General features: G+C 39.3%; 2 protein-coding genes across 4 annotated transcripts in view; one reads left to right on the plus strand and one right to left on the minus strand.

Moving 5' to 3' along the window:
- The window catches only part of prok2 (prokineticin 2), a 47,257-nt gene extending 35,367 nt beyond the window's left edge, over window positions 1-11,890 (plus strand). For 2 of the 3 annotated variants that reach the window (XM_084129462.1, XM_084129460.1), the window contains 3 exons: window positions 8,538-8,664; window positions 10,628-10,753; window positions 10,835-11,890. In XM_084129462.1, the coding sequence (XP_083985588.1) occupies window positions 8,593-8,664; window positions 10,628-10,753; window positions 10,835-10,960 (324 nt within the window). In that variant the 5' untranslated portion in view covers window positions 8,538-8,592 and the 3' untranslated portion in view covers window positions 10,961-11,890. Of the gene's footprint in view, window positions 1-7,940; window positions 8,403-8,537; window positions 8,665-10,627; window positions 10,754-10,834 lie in introns of those variants that run through there. The other variant, XM_084129461.1, reaches the window with a different exon arrangement.
- Window positions 11,891-13,424: 1,534 nt separating this feature from the next.
- gpr27 (G protein-coupled receptor 27) lies at window positions 13,425-16,964 on the minus strand. Its single transcript, XM_084129458.1, has one exon. The coding sequence runs from the start codon at window positions 16,393-16,395 to the stop codon at window positions 15,280-15,282; it is 1,116 nt and encodes a 371-aa protein (XP_083985584.1). The 5' UTR covers window positions 16,396-16,964; the 3' UTR covers window positions 13,425-15,279.
- Between the last annotated feature and the right edge of the window lie 4,743 nt (window positions 16,965-21,707).

Genomic DNA, 21,707 nt, shown 5'->3' on the forward strand with positions numbered 1-21,707 from the left:
TCTGAAAACCTGCTGGCACACAAGCTCAGCAGTCTCTTGAGCGGAGGGGAGTTTGGGTAAGGGGATAAAACGGCAGGCTTTGGAAAAACGGTCCACAACAACTAAAATGACCGTGTGACCCTGGGAGGGGGGAAGTCCCGTAATGAAGTCCATGGAAATGTGGGACCAGGGCCGTTTGGGTATGGGCAGGGGGTGAAGCAGGCCATGGGGGCGGGTGTGGGGGCTCTTGTTTTGGGCACAAACAGGACAAGCAGCAACAAAGGACTTGACGTCAGTATTCATCCTGGGCCACCAGAACTGCCTCTTCAAAAACTCCAACGTTCTGCCTGTGCCTGGATGGTTAGTCAACTGGGAGGAATGTCCCCATTGTAGAACTTGTGTGCGTACAGAGGTGGGAACAAAAAGTCGTCCCGAAGGACCATTACCAGGATCTGGCTCCATCCTCTGGGCTTGTCGTACCAGCGTCTCAATTCCCCATTGCACAGGAGCCACAATCTTGGAATCCGGAAGGATTGTTGCCGGGGTGTTTTCATGGTCAGTGTTCTGGAAGAGTCTGGACAGAGCATCTGGCTTCTGATTCTTGGAGCCAGGGCGATAAGATAGCACAAAATTGAAACGATTGAAGAAAAGGGCCCACCTTGCCTGTCGAGGGTTGAGACGCCTGGCCTTCTGCACATATTCCACATTTTTATGGTCCGTCCAAACCAGGAAAGGGTGCTGGGCCCCCTCAAGCCAATGCCGCCACTCTTCCAAGGCCATCTTGATCGCCAGAAGCTCCCTATCACCCACATCATAATTCCTTTCAGCGGGAGAGAGACGAGAGGAGAGGAAGGCACAAGGGTGGAGTTTGCCATCTGCAAGACGTTGGGAGAGGACCACACCCACTGCCACATCCGAAGCATCTACTTAAACAACAAAAGGGAGACAAGGGTCAGGTAAGGTAAGTATTGGAGCTGAAGTAACCCTCACCTTCAGAGCTTGAAAGGCCCGCTCAGCTTCTGGAGACCAGACAAAAGGACCCGATCGCTTCTTGGTTAGGTTGGTCAGTGGTGCAACCACTGAACTGAATCCTCTAATGAATTTCCTGTAGAAATTAGGAAATCCAAGAAAGCGCTGGACCTCCTTGACAGAGGTGGGTTGAGACCAGTCACGTACAGCTAGAGTCTTCTTGGGATCCATACAAAGATTCCCCTTGGACAGGATGAATCCCAAAAAGGACACCTCGGAAACATGAAACTCACACTTCTCCGGTTTCACAAAAAGGTGATTGTCCAGCAGACGCTGGAGAACGAGTCTGACATGATGAACATGCTCATGTAGGGACTTGGAGAACACGAGGATATCATCCAGATAAACAAAGACAGACCTGTTCAACATATCCCTCAGGACGTCGTTGATGAGTCCCTGGAAGACAGCTGGAGCATTGGTTAATCCAAAGGGCATGACCAGGTACTCATAATGTCCTGTTGGAGTGTTAAATGCTGTCTTCCACTCATCCCCCTCTCGAATCCGAACCAAATGGTAGGCATTGCGAAGGTCTAGCTTGGTGAAAATTGTTGCCCCCTGAAGCAACTCAAAGGCTGTAGACATTAATGGTAAGGGATAACGGTTTCTCACAGTCACCTTGTTTAGCCCACGGTAATCGATGCAGGGTCGGAGACCGCCATCTTTTTTACCAACAAAAAAGAATCCAGCTCCAGCGGGAGAAGATGATGAACGAATGATTCCAGCTTCTAAGGAGGCTGTGATATATTCCTCCATGGATTTGGTCTCAGCAGATGAGAGAGAGAAGATTCTGCCACGTGGAGGGAAGGCCCCTGGAAGGAGATCAATCGCACAATCGTAAGGTCTGTGAGGTGGCAGTGATGTGGCTCTCTTCTTACTGAAAACCTCACTCAGGTCATGGTACTCAGAAGGGACTCGGGACAACTCGAGAGGACCAGGAGACTTAGGAGCACAGGGGGAGACTCTGGAGAGAAGACAGGTAGCTTGGCAATTAGGGCCCCACTCAACCACAGTTCCTGAAGACCAGTTGATATGGGGACTATGGTGATACAACCAGGGAAAACCAAGCACAACAGGGAACTCAGGAGATTGAATGAGGTTGAACTGGACCTTCTCATGATGTCTTTCACCCACTGACAACAGAATCGGAGTAGTAATACGGTCAACAGTACCTTTTCCCAAGGGTCTTCCATCAAGGGCAGTCACAGTGAGAGGAACCTCCAGGTTGGTTACAGGGAGATGAAGGTCACTAGCTAGGGAGGAATCCATGAAGTTCCCAGCAGCACCGGAGTCCACGAGAGCCTGCAGGGTGTGGTGATGTTGTTCCCAAGAAATCTTGACTGGAATCTGCAGGCACGTGGTAGTAGTTGTGGGAGTAAGAATTTCTCCCGTCACAGTACTCCCCCTTCTGGACGGGACTGCACTTTTCCCGAAAGCTCAGGGCAAGACGAGCGAAAGTGATCTGGCTTCCCACAGTAGAGACAGCACCTCTCCCTCATCCTGCGGTTTCGTTCGGCCTGAGAAAGTCGGGTGCCTCCTAACTGCATTGGTTCCTCTGGACAAGGGGTCACATTCTGGAACTCTTGTAACCCCTGCAGTGAACTTGAGGCTGGGGTACTGGCTCTATGAGTGGACTGAAGCTCTGGTTGTCGTTCACGTCGCCTTTCTCGCATTCGGTTATCAAGCCGAATAGTCTGGTCGATCAGGGACTCGAGATCTGTGGCCGGATCCTTTGTAGCCAGTTCATCTTTAATGCCATTAGACAAGCCATGATGGAAAGCGGCAATGAGCGCTTCCATATTCCACCTGCTTTCTGCTGCCAAGGTGCGAAAGTGCACAGCATACTCAGCCACACTAGAGTTGCCCTGACGCAGCTGGAACAACCTGTTGGCAGCTTCTCTCCCTCCAACTGGATGATCAAACACTCGACGCATCTCAGCAGTAAAGTCCTGGTAGCTGTTACAGGAAGGACCTTGCTGCTCCCAAATGGCAGTAGCCCAAGCTCGGGCCTTACCTGTCAGAAGGGTGATGATATAAGCAATCCTGGCACGATCAGTAGGGAAGGTGGAGGACTGGAGCTCGAAGGTAAGCGAGCACTGGGTCAGGAAACCTCTGCAGTCTCTTGGGTCACCGTTAAATCTCTCGGGAGTAGGCAGACGAGGCTCGAAGGCAGGTTGGACTGGAACCGGTGGAGCTGGAGGCACAGGAGGAGCTGGAGGTGGAGAAGGAAGATTGACTAAGGTGGTCAACGTCTGTTGGATCTGGCGGAGAAGTTGTTCATGGCGGCTAAAGGCACTGTCATGATTCCGCAATAGCTCTTCGTGACGAAGCACTGTAGCGTCATGACTGACCACCGCTGCATACATCTGATCCATGGTTGAAGGATTGGGAGGAGGTGTCTGCTGCTTTGGCTGCATCTTCTGGGTCTCTGCTGAGTCCTTATCCATGGCTCAGTCTTGCTGTTAGGCTCAACTGGGAATCGAACCCGGGTCTCCTGCGTAGCAGGCGGGAGCTCTACCTCGGTGCCACGAGGTGGTGTGTTGAGACTCAAAATGCAGAGATACACGTTAACTCAGTTCAAGGTCTTTATTTGAAAAGCGGTGCTGAGGTATCCAACAGGGAACAGGCAAAAATCCAAAGTCACAATCCAGGCAAAGTCCAAAAATCCAAAAATCAGTCAGAACAGAGAACAATCCAAAAGCAGCAGGCAAACTCGTAATCCAAGAAGCAGGCAGGCAAGATCAGTAACAAGCAAACAATCACAGGGAGAACACTCACAGAAGGATTAGTCTACAGGACTGCACCAGTGTTAACTCAAGACTGAGCAAAGAACTCAAGACAACAGGGGGTTTAAATAGGCAACATAACAAGGCTCAGGTGAAACTAACAAATCAATAATGAGAACATGTGATCTGAACATGTGACAGGCATCAAACAAAAACACTAAGGACCTCACATGGCCAAAAAAAGGAACAACAGTCACATAAATCATGACATTACACAATGTGTGTTATTATTAGTTATCAGTGATAATTTTTATTAGTTTTATAAATTGTTGAACTAATTAATAGTATATTTTTGTGTATTTTCTTTTAATATTATTTTCTATTCTGTGAGTTTGTATATGGGCTTGCAATGCATTCTGGGATTGCAATGCTGTCTTAAGCCGGGTGCACACTTTGCGATTTTGGCCGTATGAGACAATTTTTGCAAATCCTAAAATAATCCTCTGATCCTAGGCTAAAATCTGAAGTCTTTGATCGTTAGTTTGACATGTTCACAGACAGCCGATTAATGACCATTGAGATCAAATTTGACCTATTGACCAATTCTGGCAGTGTCAGAAGATTTGACTCACAGTCCTGCAGTTTGACTTCTCCGATGACGACCATCAAATTGTCTTCGTTTTTCAAGACAAGCCATGACCAAAATAAACGTTAGAGATTTCTTTGTAGTCACCATTTCAATCCCGCGTGTAATGCAGCTCACATCACCGAACGCGTCATTGATTGATGATGTAAATCTCGTGCATGCGTGCGTTTTTAACGCGTCTTGACTGTCGCACAGTCTGACGTTAATGACAACTGAGATCTTACAGTGTGACATGGCTTACAGCGAGGATCATGTTCATACAGTCTGACAAGCAACAATCGTAAAGGACTATTATAAATCGCGCGGAGTGCACCTGTCTATAGCTATGTTTCCGTCCAACAATTTATATGTGAATTTTTGGGTTAAAGATGTGCATATTAAATTCTAAAAATGTGCATAAAAAAACGTATGTGATCAATGAAGGTGCATCATTTTTTTATTTAATAAGAAGACATGCGCATAAATGATGATGGAAACACATTTTCTGAATAAATCCCTTGATGCGCAACAAAACACTTTGCCTCAACAGAGGATGTGATTGGATACCTGGACTAACCATTGACTATTTTCATTGCACTGCATCTCAAATGTTGGTTCGATCATTCTGAAATGTCTGAGCCAAAGTCTATCATCAAAATGGTTGGGTTTAATTACCTCCCAGAACCGTCTCAAAGATTGCCTTCCCAAGCAGCAGATCAGTCTGAAATATAGTGCTTGAGTCAAACGAACATGTCCTTATTTCTCATTAGAGACCTTGGCCAATCTGTTTTAAGTTAGGTTTCTGCTTAGCATTAAACATTTATGCTCCCCACTAATTCTTTGTAAGTCCTTCATAGGCTACAAAAGAGCTGCTATGTAATCATCTCTACTGCAAGTTTGCTTAAATCCCGTCTCTAAACCATCTGCTCCATTTACTCAAGCATAATAAAGGATTATGGCACTGGATTATGGGGGTCTTGTTAACAAACCATGATACTACAGAGAAGGCTTAGATAAATTCGTATCGCTGAATTTTACGATACAAGACTGCAGTTCTACTGGATTTCTGCTCATATGGTCCTCTTTAGCCATTCACATCACTCTTGGTCTGAAGTAAAAAAATGTCAGCACTAATAACTCTGAGATGATGCAGGAGAGAAGCAGTGTGGGGGAAGAAGGCCAAACACCTGGCACACTGAGAGAAATAGAAAGAGAGAGAGAGAGGCACTAATGGGATATTAATAAGCCCTTTATGAGGCTGAAACTACATTACTGTGCTGGCAACAATGTCCACTATTCCGAAAGCAGTACAATGCTTGAGCTGTTTAAATTGACTTTTGTTTATAAATGCTTATAAAAATGTTCTTTAAATTATGTGCTTATAGTGGTCATGGTAGAAAAGTTTGTATTTATGAGTCGAACTCACATAAAGTAAATACGAGTGGGAAGCTTGGGATTTTCTTTAAGCCCAGAGTTTAGGAGTTGAGGGCGTGTCAGTGAGAAACATGGCGGAATGCCACAATATTATAGGTATTTAACAGTGACCTTTTCAGGCTTTTTTATTGACAATAAAATAAGCTAAGTGCACAAAATATAATAGCATTGTAATATAACAATAAAATATGTAACGCTAAAATTACATCATAAATTAATTAAAGGGTTAGTTCACCCCCCCCAAAAAAATTCTGTTATTAATGACTCATCCTCATGTCGTTCCAAACGCGTAAGACTTTCATCTTTGGAACACAAATGAAGATCTTTTTGATGAAATATGAGAGCTTTCTGTCTCTCCATTGACAGCTACACAACTACCACTTTGACGCTTTAAAAAGTTCATAGAGATCGTAAAACTAATCCATGTGAACTGAGTGGTTTAGTCAAAACTTTCTGATAAATCCAGGTAAATATCACTTGTGAACAATATTTTGGTGCATAATTTCCAATCAAGCTGTAATTTTTATGCAGAAAGTGTGAAATATTTAAGTGTGAAATGAAAAATGTGACATTTAACATACATAAAATATTAGCTAAACCATTAGCCCTAACAAGAGGCTGTTTAATTAAAAAAAAAATTCAATCACATAATTATGTGAAGTGTCCATAGTCGAAGAAACAGCCATAAATGTATGCATCATTTAACACAATATTGAAACTAATGGATTTTAAAGTCGCAATGTAATGGAAATAAGGATCAGTAAGTTACTGACAATTCAAGTGTCCAAACAAGTGAAATAATATACCATGTAGTATTTTAAAGGTAGGGTATGGGATTTGCAAAACGGCCGGCAGATTTTGAAAATACACAACTCAAATGGTCCTACCTTCTTTCCTCCAACGCTGGCCCTGACTCCACCCATTCATGTGGAGGGAGTGGGATGGGGGGAGGAGGATATGGTACGACCGTTTGATTGACGAACTTAATGTCCAATGATTCTAGGTGGTCTTGGAAATGATTGGCTGGAGTTTTTCGAGTCCTGCCCATTCCACAGATGATTAAATTGCTTAATTTTCATTTCAGTGCTTCTAACTCAGTGGCTATAAGTGGGTTAGGAATAGGATTTCAAGTGATTTTGAAAAAATGGACAAAAAAGAGAATCACATACCCCACCTTTAAAAATGGGGGAAAACAATATTTGTGTAAATATGTGGCGACAAATCATAGCACATGGGGCAAAATATATAAACATTTTAAGAGGATCGCTATGCAAAAATACTATTTTATGAAATTTGAAACTGCTAAAACAGCGGGGAAGATGGATGGGCATTAATTTGCATTATACACACAAATGCGGAAATGTCTATATTTAAGCATTTAAATGAGCTTAAAAAGCTTGCCCTGTTACAGCAGATTTAGTGTTATTTGTGAACCAATTCAGCAGGTTCAGAGTAAATGTAGACATGAGGGTGAGTAATGACAGAATTTTCATTTTTAGTTGAACTAAAATGTGAACATATTATGAACTATACCTGTGGTTACTCGGACAGGACATGTGTAATCTTGAGTGGAAATGACTTCATATCCATGACAAAACTCAACTTGACACCAGTTTGTTACAATTTTAGCTTGTTTTGATATTTTGTGTTCTGATACATTGACATTCATACATTTTCACGTTTGTCTGAAGTGTACAAATACTTTATCACTTTGAATACCTAAAAGCAAAGCAAGGTGGGACATTCTTACAGTATGAAAAGAAAGAATTTAGTATTTGTGTCTGTCATTAGCAGCACCCTTTTAGTTTTATATCCAAATTCTGAGATTGAAAAGCTATTGATTTATCTTTTTGGGTGCTTTATAAATTCTTGTGATCACAATTTGGATAGGCAGTTCTTTCACATTCCTTGTCGTGCGTAAAGGATGTTTTCAACCTATTCTCCACCTTGAACTACCGTTCTTCATGCTCAAGGACATTTGCATGTGACGTTGCCATCCCTGGCCTGGTGAAACAACACCATTCATAGCTTCCCTTTGTAATTTTTTTTCCATTGCCATTTCAGAATCTTATTAAAGCAAATATTGAAGAAGAAAAAAAACAAACTTAAAAAGATGTTGTCCAAAAAAACACCTTTTGTGTGGCGGGAAATGAAATTTGGGTCTAAACCGGTTTAGTAGCCTTGGGAATTATTGTAGGTTTTGCAGGTCAAATTATTATTATTTATTTAACATAACATTATTCCGAAACGCATCGAAATCCCATGCACAAGGACTATTGATTTTCTAATTCAGAATTGTAATTTTTTTTTATTTTTATTTTTTTATGTGCATGCATTTAAATTCAACAGACCGTGTCACGACAGTGGAAAAGATGTCTATCAGATTTAAGGGAATGTTATAATTTGGATGTGAGGGTTGTACTGTGTGTCAGGCAGGTGGGCAGTGGGGGTTTGACTGTATTACCTTGGTTTTTCTTTGTTCCTCTCTTTCATACTCCATCTCTTTTGCGTATAAAGACGTGACTCACTGATAATTCTGAATGAAGGACAGTGCTTATAAACCATCCGTCCCTCATCAGAACGGCTGAGAAGCTGCCTCTCTACATTTTGGAGTATACATACATACATATACTCACATTTTACGTGACAACCATTTGTATCTGTTGGACATTGGCACCTGAAGAAAAACAAAACCTTGAAGTCTAACTTTTTTTTCTTCTTTTTTTTTTCTGTTTTTGCGTTTGTAGTGCTTGGATCCCCCTCCCAGGGGAGAGAAACCTGTGACACCAGTGTTTGAAGACCATGACATCCAACATTTCTTTCTTTCTCTGCCTGTTGCTGGCGTCTCTGGGTTCGACTGCAGTCATCACCGGGGTGAGTGACCCTTACAACTTGCAGGGCCAGTCTGGTCAAGTGGATTGAACAATGTAGAACACTATAGAACACAAACACTAAATTATTTCTTTCGTTTATTCAATCCTAATAGTAACATTGTTTGGAAATCACTGTTTGAGTGTCAAATTTGATTGAATTATTCATTTTCATTTGAGGTTTTTCTTTACAATTATTTACTGCATCTATACATTTTAGGTGCCATTGATGTGTAAGTTTTGAGGTAGACCATTTTTTTTCATTAGAACAAATTACAGTATATTTAATTTCTGCAGTGTCGAGCTATCATTGAAGTAAAACTGAGGGGAGATTTCTGTTTATTATTCATGCATGTTTGTGTGTGTGTATGTGTGTATATATATATTAAAGTGGATGGATGGATGGATGGATGGATGGAGAGAGAGAGAGAGAGAGAGAGAGAGAGAGAGTGGTAGATAGATAGATAGATAGATAGATAGATAGATAGATAGATAGATAGATAGATAGATAGATAGATAGATAGATAGATAGATAGATAGATAGATAGATAAGTTCTGTTTATAAGTTTGCATACCCCAGAATATGGAAGAAAATGCTGATAATTTTAACAAAATAAAAGGGATCATAAAAATTGCATGTTGTTTTTTATTTTATTTAGCACTGTCCTGAATAAGCAGGCTGCAGTTTCACATAACAGTAAACATCTAAATGTATACATTATGTATATTTATATGATTTATTTATTATTTTATATTTATTTATTTATTTATTTGCTTTTGATTTGTATCTGGTTCAGGGACAATACAGACTGTTGAATTTTTTTTCATTTTTTTTTTCGTAATGCTCTTTTTATTTTGTTATGTTAACTTATTAAAAGAAGTCAAGTCATTCGTTGTCATCAAGCCTCAATCTTACAAAAGTTTTACCATGTTAATTGAAAAAAGAGGATTTGCTGGTCATTATGTATCAATAGAAAAGCAAAAAATGCATGGCAGTTGATTTCATAAAAGGTACAAAACAATTTTTGTTAACACCTTGACTGCCTAGAGAACCTTTCTTAACATAAATTTGACCAAAATCAGTTTGCTAAAGGCTATTAACTCCAATAGCTGATATTAGACTGTCATTTAGACAAATCAAAGCTTTGCATTTCACTTTTAACATGGCATGTTTCCAGCTTTTAGTGCACACACAATTCAATAATGTGCTGTAATAATAAAACAATACATTTAATACCGCACTGCACATATTAATTAGGGATGCACGATATATCGGCCACCATATCGGTTCATTTTTAATGTCATTGTTATCGGTTTGATAAGAAAATTTGGCCAATATTTTAAAGCTGATAAATAATGAATTTTTTTCCTTCAGCTGAGACATTTCAGATGCGCACTGTTCGCCATAATGGTTTTGAATTGCTTGAAATATGATTGGAATCACTTTATGCGATTATATAAAAATTACATAAAAATTTGGATTTAGATTTATCGGCCAATTTATCGGTTTTTAGCTTTCAAATATAAAGAATTATCCAAAATTTTCATATCGGTGCATCCCTAATATTCATGCATGTATAAAATCGATCGTTCCTTGCCACTGTAAAGTTTAAACTCACAGAGCATTTCTAGGGTCAGCAGAGATGCCGTGCTGTTTGACATGAATGTGTTGGGATGCTCAAATGCATTTCCTTCACACCTGTCAGGACAGTAAAAGTCTACAGCGCTCTCAAAATATGCGAGAGTGCTGTCAGAACACCCCAGGCCTAATGGAGATGGAGGCATGGCATTTTCAAACACAATGAGACCATCATCCTACACAGCCTGTCAGGGCAAATCAGTAGCCTGGATCCATGAGAGAAAATCCCACTGAACATTTCATCACTGATATGCTTGCTTACTAGAAAAGTGGACATGTTGATGTATTTATAATGAGAAAGAGCCCTAAGACCTGTGTGTGTGTGTAGGCATGTGAGAAGGACTCTCAGTGTGGAGGTGCCATGTGTTGTGCAGTCAGCCTATGGATCCGGAACCTGCGAATGTGCATCCCAATGGGTCTTAAGGGAGAAGACTGTCATCCAATGAGCCACAAGGTTAATTTCTTCACTTTCCTCCTCACATTCATTATGATTTTTTTATGTTCCTGTTTTTTACAATCTTTAATTTCTATTTAGGTGCCATTTTTTGGGAAGAGGCTCCATCATACATGCCCATGTCTGCCCAACCTAGCCTGCATCACCACAGACGATGGCAAGTCCAAATGTCTCCCGCCATTTCCTTTCCAGGATCAATACCTGTGATGAAGATGCTTGATCGCTGTATAGCATGCTAATGTTTGTATAAAGTGTATAGTTGTAAAAGTGTTTTAGATCTATTTATTGAATGTATTTAATCTTCATGGAAAATGAATAGAAAGTAAGAAAATGGTCATAAAATGCAAACAGTATTGGCAAAATGTTAAACTATGACCTAAATAATATATTTCCATTGCACAAAAGGTTCTTTATAGTGGAAAAGGGTTCTGTAGATTACTAAAATGTTCTTCACAGTAAGGAAATGAAATGGTTCTTCTAAGAACTGTTTGCAGAAAGGTTCTTTGGGGAGCCAAAAATTGTTCTACTATGTCATCGCTGCGAAAATCCACTTTTGGAACCTTTTTTTTAAAGTGCCCCTATGCTTTTTCGAATATCACCTTTCATGCAGTGTGTAATATAGCTGTTTGTGAACGTTAAAGGTCAGAAAAGTTTTAAAGATCAAATTGCACAACAAATAAAGTTATTGTCTCCTAAAAGAAAGAACTGATTCTGAACTACCGAAATGAGTCGTCAGTAATTCCAGTCTCGCTTCATGTTACATACCTCTGTAATAATGCCAGCCTATGGTCTTCATTGGCTGCCCACGAACAACGTCTACTTTGACCAGCCCTCAAACACTGTAGTTGTAGCTGAGGCCTGGAAGAGTTTGGTTTGTGTCGTCAGCATGTCGAGAAGACGCTGTGAATCCACTTTGCATGCACTGTCTGACTAATCAGAGCAGTGTGGGCTTTTGGAAAGGAGGGGTTTAGAGAAACTGAATCTTCGAACGAACCGTTTTCAGACTCTTTGAGAAATTAGATGATGTGCAACGTATATTATGAGAACAATCAAGTATTTTTTTGACTTTGGATGCATGTAAACCTATTGTAGGAGACCTCCAAAACAAAATTAGAAACCTTTAAAATAGCATAATAGGGGCACTAGAGTGTAGTATCAGATTATAATTGTACTTTTATAAATACCATGGTACTAAATGATTACTGTATTTATTTGCCATAGTATTTACATGACACTTCAAATAATAGTGGTATTAGTATGGAACATATGCAAAATATGTTTGAAAGAAAATGTGCTACTATCATGGTACTGTTTTGTAATCTTTTTATTTTGGTGCATTTATCTTGCTATTTCATAGTAAATGTAATGCAAATCAAATAACAATGAATATCTATTTAATTCCTGCTATCACAAATAACTCTATTTAAAATAACTATTCAGCTGGTTTAAGTATCCAAATACTCCGTGGCATTTTGAGTAGATTAGTGTTTGGGCTTATAGAGGATGTGTCAAAGCTTGGGCAGTACTATTCTTAAAATGCTTACTGTAGTATTCCTCACTTCAGTGTGTCATTGTGAAGGAACTGTCCTGGGAATGGGGCCACTGTCACTTTATTTACTCTCCATTGCAGCACTGAAGAACACTGAGTGCTGGAGCTGGAACGCTGTGTAAAGCTATTGTGTCTTTGTTAAATAACAGACACTTAAAGAACAAATATATAAAAAAACTCTTCTGGAAGTTTTAAATAGGCTTTCTCTTTTGAAGAACCCTTTAAGTCCACTAAGGTCCATTTGCTTGAACAAAATAAAGTGTGCGTCGCATCCATAAATTGGAGAGAAGTTACACTGCGCTGTTGCATGGATAAAATATTCATGGCCTGCTTTTCAAGTAAATATGTCTTTCCATCAGACTATAACCGCTGTTTTAATGCACTAGATGGAAGGAGTCCAAAAAGAAGGCAATATGTGTGGTGCATCTTACACAAGAGGGGAATGCAGGGCAAATAGAAATGCTTTTTTATTAAAGCAAATGCCTTGGTCTATGTTTTCCCTTGGGATGCAGCCACCATTCTGATCAGCATGGCAAGACAGAAACTGCTCTAAAAACAGTTTGTTCATATATAATATGTTTGTGTTAACAGCTCAGCAGATTGTGGCCTATTTCTATCTCTCCTCTGGGTCTTCCATGGATGGCAAAGGCCGTTTAAATAAAACACTCCAATTAGCTGATGGAGCTTTTCATTCTATCGCTATGTAGAATGATCACAACATGAGTCAATAATGCAGTTTCTCTTCGTGAAATGAGCGGTTTGTGTTTCTTTCTCAATGACATTTTCATGTTAGGATGACAAGAAAGGCTCTAAGAGGGAAAATTTAAAGGGATAGTGCACCAAAAAATTACTCACCTTCATGTCATTCCAAACCTGTATGACTTTTATCCTTCTGTGGAACACAAAATAAGAAATTTTGACTGATTGAATATTAAAATTGGTGAGATGTTTATCAAAGAAGAAAGTCATACAGGTTTGGAACAACAGGGATTTCTTTTAAATTATCCTGTTAAATTTATGTTTTTCCCTCACTGCAAAAAATAAATAAAATTATATGATCAATAAGAAATGACAACAAATGTTTTTACATTGCTTTAACTCATCAAAACATGTTATACAAGATTCATTTTTTAAGTCAGTTTAATGCAATTTAAGTTGAAATGACTTAAACATCCAATTTGATTGTCCTTAAAAAATTAAGGCAGCAACTTTTCTTTTTTTACAGTGGTTAGAATTCTTATGTAAATAACTACATACTCAGGATTGGGCGGGAGGTAATGTGATAATTTAAGAAAAAACAATAGTTGACTTCTAACCTAAATATTAAGGGCAACACGTCACCTTCATGTCTGTGGTGTTTATGGCCTTGTCTCTTTCTGATCCCTTTTTTAAACAGATTTGTTTTTCCCTCTTCAGGTATTTCCTACTTTCATGTATAAAGCAGCTCTCTGGGATGCACTGTTTACATTTATTGAGACAAATAATCTTATTTCACATTCATTTCATTCATTCTGTCAGTGCAACACACTAGATGACACAAGGAGGGGAGGTTCAGGAAAAAAGGGCTCTGTATTATATAACTGTCTGTAGGAAGGGTGGGGGGGATGGAAACGCAGCCAAAAAAATTCTCCCTGGATGAGTGTGTCTGAAACATCACATTACGGCTTGGGGTTTTTTCCTCACAACATCTAATGAGATGGAGGCTTAGCACAATATGTACAAAAAGCACATGTTTTGCAGTACGTCAGTTTAGTCTGACATGCCAACCAAATCCCCTCTTAATGCCTTGTTGGCCTTTTGCTTGCATTTGTCCTCAAATTTGAATCATGTATTGCTTTAGCACACCAACACAGTACATTTATAATCATTTATTTTAATTAAAATACAAACCATGGTCTCCTCAACACTGACCCATCAGCCAAATTTGCACGTGTCCACTGAAAACCATTTTCCGGTATTTAAAGTGACTGTGAGAGAGACTTGATTTATTCACATTTAGTCCACGTGATTGTAAAAAACCACTGGCCGTTTTGTTCACACAAAAAGTCATAGCAAATATATTACATATCAGTTATAAAGAGTTCCAGAATATAAATAAATAATCTTTTTACATTATTTACATTGATATGTGGATTGCATAAATGTGGATATGGATCTTCTGATATGCAACGTTGGTCTTTTTCACCTCTTACTGAAAGAAAAGATCACATGCTACAGTGGCCCCCCCCCCCCCCCCCCCCAAAAAAAGTATCAGGATATGTATTATGCCATTGCATTAGATAACAAAATATCAAGTGGCATTCATTTAATAAAAAGAAAAGCACATTAATGCAACAAACTTCAACTGGGTTTAAATAGGGGAGACTGGAGAGTGTTTTAACACAGAGTGAGTTTAACCAATCAGAAATGAGCTCACTATTATACATGATTCTGGAAGCTATAAGACCTATTCAAAAATATGAATTTATGTTTTATGTATTTGTATATATTAATATTTGAAATGTGATTATATTTTATATTTCATTGTTTTTCTGTATGACAATTATGTTTTTGAAAATATATGATATAATGTAATATAAATATTTCCCCTTTGTTTCCCTTTTTGTATTGAAATGGATTTGGCAGTTAGTGATGGGGGGTGGCATAATCATGATTTTAATCTGATTACCACAATAAATGAATGCATAAAAGTTAAAACATACTACATTATTTATATTAATGTTACACCCATTCCCAGTAGAAGGATGGCTTGTTAAAGCAGTTACCTACTTGTATAGTCAAGTAAAGTTTGTACTTGACATGAACACTGTTTAGGGAGAAGTATTAGAATAATAAACTGCTTTAATTTGAAGAAGACAAATATGGGAATATTATAATCAAAATATGACGTTTAAACACTCCTCGGTCTCACTACTTTTTGGGGCCACTGAATGTTAACGAGCAGGCAGAGCCGGTGAAAACAAGCGAGTAGAACACTTCAAATCACACAGTAGGGCTCCATGGGTGTTTGTGTAGTCAGGCAACACGGCAAACAGGCTCTGAATCTCATTCTCAACTCCTTATTGAATATGAAACATATGATGGGATTCGCCCCCGCTTGGGCGAACGTCAACCACACGGCCGCGGTCAGGAACACCTGAGGAAGCGCGTTTCCCTTCACAAACACCCGGATGTAGCACGAGACAATGTAGGGCGCCCAGAACAGCAGAAACGCCAGCGTTATCATGTAATACATCTTTCCTATCCGTTTCTCCATCTTGAACTCGTCCAGCACGAGCAGCCTCCGGTTGGCGTTGTGTGACGCTTGTCTGATGCCCACTAACGTCGGCGGCGTCGGACCGCGTCCAAACCCCGCGATCCAGTTGGCAGCGGCCTGGCCCGTCGCGCCAGGTCCGTGAAAGGTCCAGTTCTGGCTGATAGCCGGAACCAGCTGCGCGGGTTTCATTTTACGGTGGTCGTAAACAAAACACAGCATTTTGACATACACGACGTGCGTCGTGGCCACAATCACAGCCAGCATGAGCATGAAGCCCAGCGTGTCGTTGGCTTTCACGTATCTGTGCTCGAATACGCACTGCTCTTCCTCGCGAATAAATTTGTAGGTCCCGACGTCGAAGACAGGTGGAAATGCCATGGCGACTGAAAGCGTCCACACCATACATATCACCGCGACGCATGTCCATAGCGTCATGCGTTTGGAGTAGAACCTGTGGTGCGCGATGGCCATGTAGCGCGTAACGCTGACGCAGAACAGAAGAAACGCGATGTGGAAGCAGAACAAGACGGCCATGAACGCAATGATCTTGCAGCTGAGGATGCTGTAGCTCCATAGGGAGCCGCTGTTGATGGAGATCATCACGAACGGGAAGCACACAGCCGAGCGGATGATGTCTGCGACGCACAGGTCGAGGAGGAAGTAATATGGAGCCTTGTGGAGCGAGCTGTCTTTCAGCACCAGCACGGAGAGCACGGTGTTCCCGAGCAGGCTGATGCAGGTGATGAGCCCCAAAGACGCCAGTTTGACCGCAGACGCAGTGATGGCATAATTCTGGAGCGAGGGGATGCTTCCCCCTGGATCACTTGTGTTCGCCATCTGTGCAAGCACAACCCAGCCTGGGCTTTGTAATCCGACATTAAGCAGTCCTGGTCCCCCAGTTTGATATACAAAACATCAGCCGTTAACAATCAGTTGAGTCTTTTATATGCCCATACCTCTAGCCGTTTGGAGATTCGAGACATCGTTTTGTTCATGTCAGCGACGCACGATTCTTCATTCTTCAAACCAGATGCTGGGTAATCCATTATTTGTTGAAGAAAAGACACCCTAATAAACACATATCCGTCTCACTCTCCATTGATCCGACGATCTGAAAATCGCGCTCGTGTAGGCCGAAAACAACCCAAGACGCTTCATCGAAATATTATTTTTGAATAAACAACAGCCTATGTACGCACGCATCCAGTCTATTGTGGAGATCGCGGCGGAGCATGTAGTCGTCTTGTCTAGTGCGTTCTTGTTTTGGGGGTGATGAAGGGGGGAGTATAATGGGAACCTCCGATGACAGCAACGGTGGGTCCGTCTGGAGAGCGGTGCGATTCTGACACAGTCTACACTGGAAGCAGCCGATGACGCCTCGCGACGCGTCGCGCCGCAACGGCTCGAGGCTGTCTACATTGAAGCTGCACGTCATCTTGGGACGTTCGCTAACGCGGGCCAATCAGCTGTTAGCTCGATGACTTCGACAACAGTCAAATAGATGAATACATCTTTATATAAAGCCTAGGCTACTTTCTATATAACATCAAAGTCTTTGTTATATGCATATCTGTAGCAGTAGGCTTCTAAAACTAATATATATATTATTTTTTTTGCAAAATGCTTACTAAAAAATAGTTTGCTACAGATGCATGTGCATAAAAAAGTTAGGAAAAATAGTTGATTCAAACCAGTAGGCTACAGCAGAGACCACATCAGCTGGATCTCATGAAACGGCCAGTTCTTTAAATATATAGTGATTTCAAATGCATCGCCATCTGAGAAGGGCTGTGGTTTAAAACCACAATCTTAAACCAAGTGGTTCTGCTAATAAACTAGAACTTTTCTCAGAAGAACTATATGTTTAGCTACTTAAGCCATTTTTGCAATTACTTTTAAGAAACGGGTCCCAAGGTCAAATTTAGTGGATGTACGCCTAGTAGAGTAGGCCTATTTACATCAGTCTTAACACATAGTTCGTGGTGGAAGTTCATGCAGTGTCGTTTAAGGTGGGCGGAGCGCTGTCCGTGGTGCTGAATGTTATTATGACTGATAACTGTCAATCAGCGCGCTGTTGACTTGATAAAGTCACTAAATCTAAGAACAGTAATAGAAAGAAACCATTTGAAGTCACAAGAGAAGAAATATATCAAACAAATGTCCAGAGCAATGTGTGTGCCTGAATCGATGGTACTTTCATTTCCAGGAGAGAAACAGCACCAGTCAGTTTTGTGATGAATAGCGTCATCTAGTGTTTAGATATTGTCATGCAACTAAGCACTATTTCAACTATTTCGATAGATAGGCTACATAAAATATATCTAATAGCAATCCTGTTAAAACAAAACATTTAACCAAGTGACATTCATTGTAAAGAAAGTGACCCCAAAAATATTTTGACACTTAAATCACACTTTAAAAGCCATTGCATTAGATAAAAAAAATACAAAAAAACAAGTATTTCCCAATAAATACATGTATAAAACAATATACATATTTTTCTAAATTAATATGGAAAATGTTTTGACACTTTCTGTTGTCAGACATGTAAAATGTCCAGTTCATGCATTGAAGTTGAACCACACCTGGGTTTAACCTAGCAGGGTTTAGGGGCTAAATCATGACTTCATACTCTAATGAATAAAAAAAGTAAATGAAAGAAACAAGCATCCTGGTAATTAGCAATTTATGACGAAAGGGGGGAAATAATCTATGCTTCTAAACAAAACATTAATCCTGGCCTTGAAGTGAAAAGGCAAAACAAAACCACAGACAAAGAAAAAACAACCAACAAAAGACAAATACTCACTTGAACAAATTGATCATGTGATCAATTCAGTAATTAAACATCATAACTATTATAAATGTGTGTGCAGATAAATGAGGGGCCCTTCTTCCTGACCAAAATGGTACAGTCCAGATTCCTGCTTGAGTGACTTAAAGGTGGAAGGCCCAGTTTTTTTTCACTGTACACTTGTACCCTTTTTTTTTTTTTTTAAGCAACTACAAAAGGACTCCAAAAAGGGAAATCAGTTATGAGAAAAACTTAATATAATTGCAGATGCCACTTGGTCTGAAATGTCATAATGAAATTAAATTCATACATTCATTGTGGCTTAAGTGTGATTTTGAGGCACTGTAAAAGCATAAAGTGCCTTCTTTGGATGCAGTTATTAAACACAAATGTTGAACTAGTTTATAAAGATTGTGTGAATTAAAATTGTGTGAAAAAATTGTGTGAAAAAAAATCTGAATTGTGGGATAAAAACACGCAATTATCTTTTACATTTTTTTTTATGATTTGATCATGTGTACCAACTTTGTGATTTGTGTCTTTAGTTTGATATTATATGAACTCACAGTACAGTTAATAGGCTCTTTGTATTAACACTTATGTTCTGTCCATTTTAATAGGTCAAAAGCAAGTACATTTTTAGTTTATGCTTAATGACATTTTCTAGTCTTAATACTTTAACATTATGAAATGATTAAAGTGTCCTCCATCATACTGTAAAAGGTACATTGCCTATGATCAGAGTCTCAGAGACTGCAGGTATAGGCCTAAAAAACATGAATAAATACAGCATTTTAACAGTTCTCCTCAAATATTTGATTTGTTTCATTGTACTTCTCTGCAGTGGTGGACAGTAACAAAGTACATTTACTTGAGTACTGTACTTAAGTACACTTTTTGGGTATCTGTACTTTACTTGAGTATTATTTTTTCTGGAAACTTTTTACTTTAACTTCACTACATTTGAAAGACAAATATCGTACTTTTTACTCCACTACATTTCTGTTAAGGTCCTTGAGTAGAAAGTAGCAACGTCAGTCAGGGGATGATTTTGGTTGGAAATGAAAGTCAGGGGGTTGACGTCAGAAACCAACACCCAATTTTGATTTTCAACCACAATACAACGTCTGTCCAACGTTGGAGATTGACATCAACCTGATTTTCATTTTCAGCGTTGGGTTTGGTCTTCTAAATGCAAATTTTGTCATTGTTTTGGAGCACACTAACTTATAGATAACATTAAGGCTAAAATATTCATACTAAAATCCAAAAAACGTTTAGAGACTTTAAATAGGACAATATTTGAGGGAACAGCCATTTGGGTGTCCGAAACCATTGTAGACGTTATTGAGTGCACTTATTCATTCTCACATTCAATCCCACTACTGGAACTGTGTTCTAGAAATAACTCTGATATTGATATGAGGTTATAGGGGCGATTTCGGACACAACGAATATCTGATTAACATGAATATATTACTAGTCTTCTCGACTAGATGTCACCCTTTTTTTTTTTACCTTGTAATATGTTACAACGGGGTCCCTTTTCTGCATTGTGTTTTTCCTTAGTTCAAACTGATCCCAAACAGAAACAGCTTCTTAACTGGTTAACAATCTCTGAAAAGTTGAGATCAACAGATAGTTTCAATAATATCTGCCTAGTTAGACTAGATCAGAGGAACAAATAAATTAAATGTGCAGTAAGCGATTTCTGAGAAACACTGTTGATGTCTGAAATCAACCCAATCAAACACACCCTTCCCTTCATTGCTCCGCCCCCAAAACACACAAACACGCAAGGCAAGAGTGGATGTCTCTTTATCATAGCTGAAACAAAGCAAAATAATCCTTAAAGTGAAGATGATGAACGGACGACAAGGAAGAACAAAAAAAGAACATACAGTATACAAGCGTGTATACAAGCAAGAGTTTGTTGTTAGTCGCCAGCAGCACATTTGGGGCCTGTGTACCTTGAAGCCGGTTTATGTGGCTAGCCAGTTATGTTTCAGTTTAGTTTACACCAAACCCTGGGTTTTAGGCACCATGAAAGCTCTCCATGGCTATCCTGCTGCGGGGCAGGTTTTGTTCCAGGCAAGAGATCTCAAACTGAAACTGGACCAATCAGCTGTGAGCAAAGTCACACATCTCTGATGCAGTAAAGCCACTCTCCCTGTTTCTGCTCCAAATTAAAGGTCACTACAAGACAAAATCTTCTGGCTTTTTATTTATAAAAATAATTTTGTATGATTTAGATATTATTTATGTAATTATTATACCCTTATCCATTGTATATGTACAATTTTAGTTTATCAATTATTATTAAGCACATAGTTTAAATGAATATATAAAGTTAATATAGCCTAAATAAGATTTAGAATCAATAGATAAAGCTATAAAAATGTTCAATTCTCTCTATACCAACTTTAGAAACTAACTATGACTTACACTAGTATAACAAGATATTTTCTTGTAGTTGTCCTCTTTCGTAGCTCTGTTTAAATTCTTTATATTTTTCAATCTCGTAATATTCTGCTGAAGAGCGAAGTGAATCTCATTGTTCCACAGCATGTGATTGGCTGTTCTCTACTGATGTCACACCTATAAACTCCTAAACTCAGCTTCAAGCCTCAAGCCTGAGCTGACAGAAAAAGTTGATGATCAGCATCATGGTACCAATAAAGCTTGATTGGATTGGTTTGGTTTTGTCAACTTGGAACTAATCCTAACCCTGAGTTTGTTCACCATCATGGTACAGGGCCCAGTGACAAACAATGACACTCAACTGTCCTGTTAACAGTGTTGGGCAAGCTCCTGGGAAACTATAGTGAGCTAAGCAAGCAGTTACTCTACATTAAATGTAGCTTCACTACACTGAAGCTACCACCCTGGGAAATGTAGCAAGCAGCAATATGGCAAAAGTAGTTTACTACATCTATTTAAAAAAAAATCATTTTTATATTGATTTTATATTCCATGTCAATGCTATCTCAGTGACAGTAAAACTGTCAGTCAAACAGATAGGCAGGCATAATTTGTCAGTTCAATTGTTTATTCAACAACTGTTCCAAACCAATTTGGCAAAAAAAAAAAAAAAAAACATAACATAACATAACATAACATAACATAACATAACATAACATAACATAACATAACATAACATAACATAACATAACATAACTATATAAAACCATATAACTATATAAAACTATAACAAAACCAGGTTTTGAGAGTGTGTGCATCTTTCCATTAAGTACATTTCTCACATGTCAGCCCAAGGATTGAGATTGGTACGTGATGTTAATTTTTTTGGACTCCCATTTTAATGGTTAAATTAAATTTTAGTAATCAAATAGAA

This window comes from Abramis brama (genome assembly GCF_963993115.1).
Source record: "Abramis brama genome assembly, chromosome: 11".
Classification (NCBI taxonomy): domain Eukaryota; kingdom Metazoa; phylum Chordata; class Actinopteri; order Cypriniformes; family Leuciscidae; genus Abramis; species Abramis brama.

Coding starts and splice junctions, on each gene's coding strand:
- gpr27 (XM_084129458.1), bottom strand. CDS start 16,395: ATGGCGAACACAAGTGATCCAGGGGGAAGCATCCCCTCGCTCCAGAAT.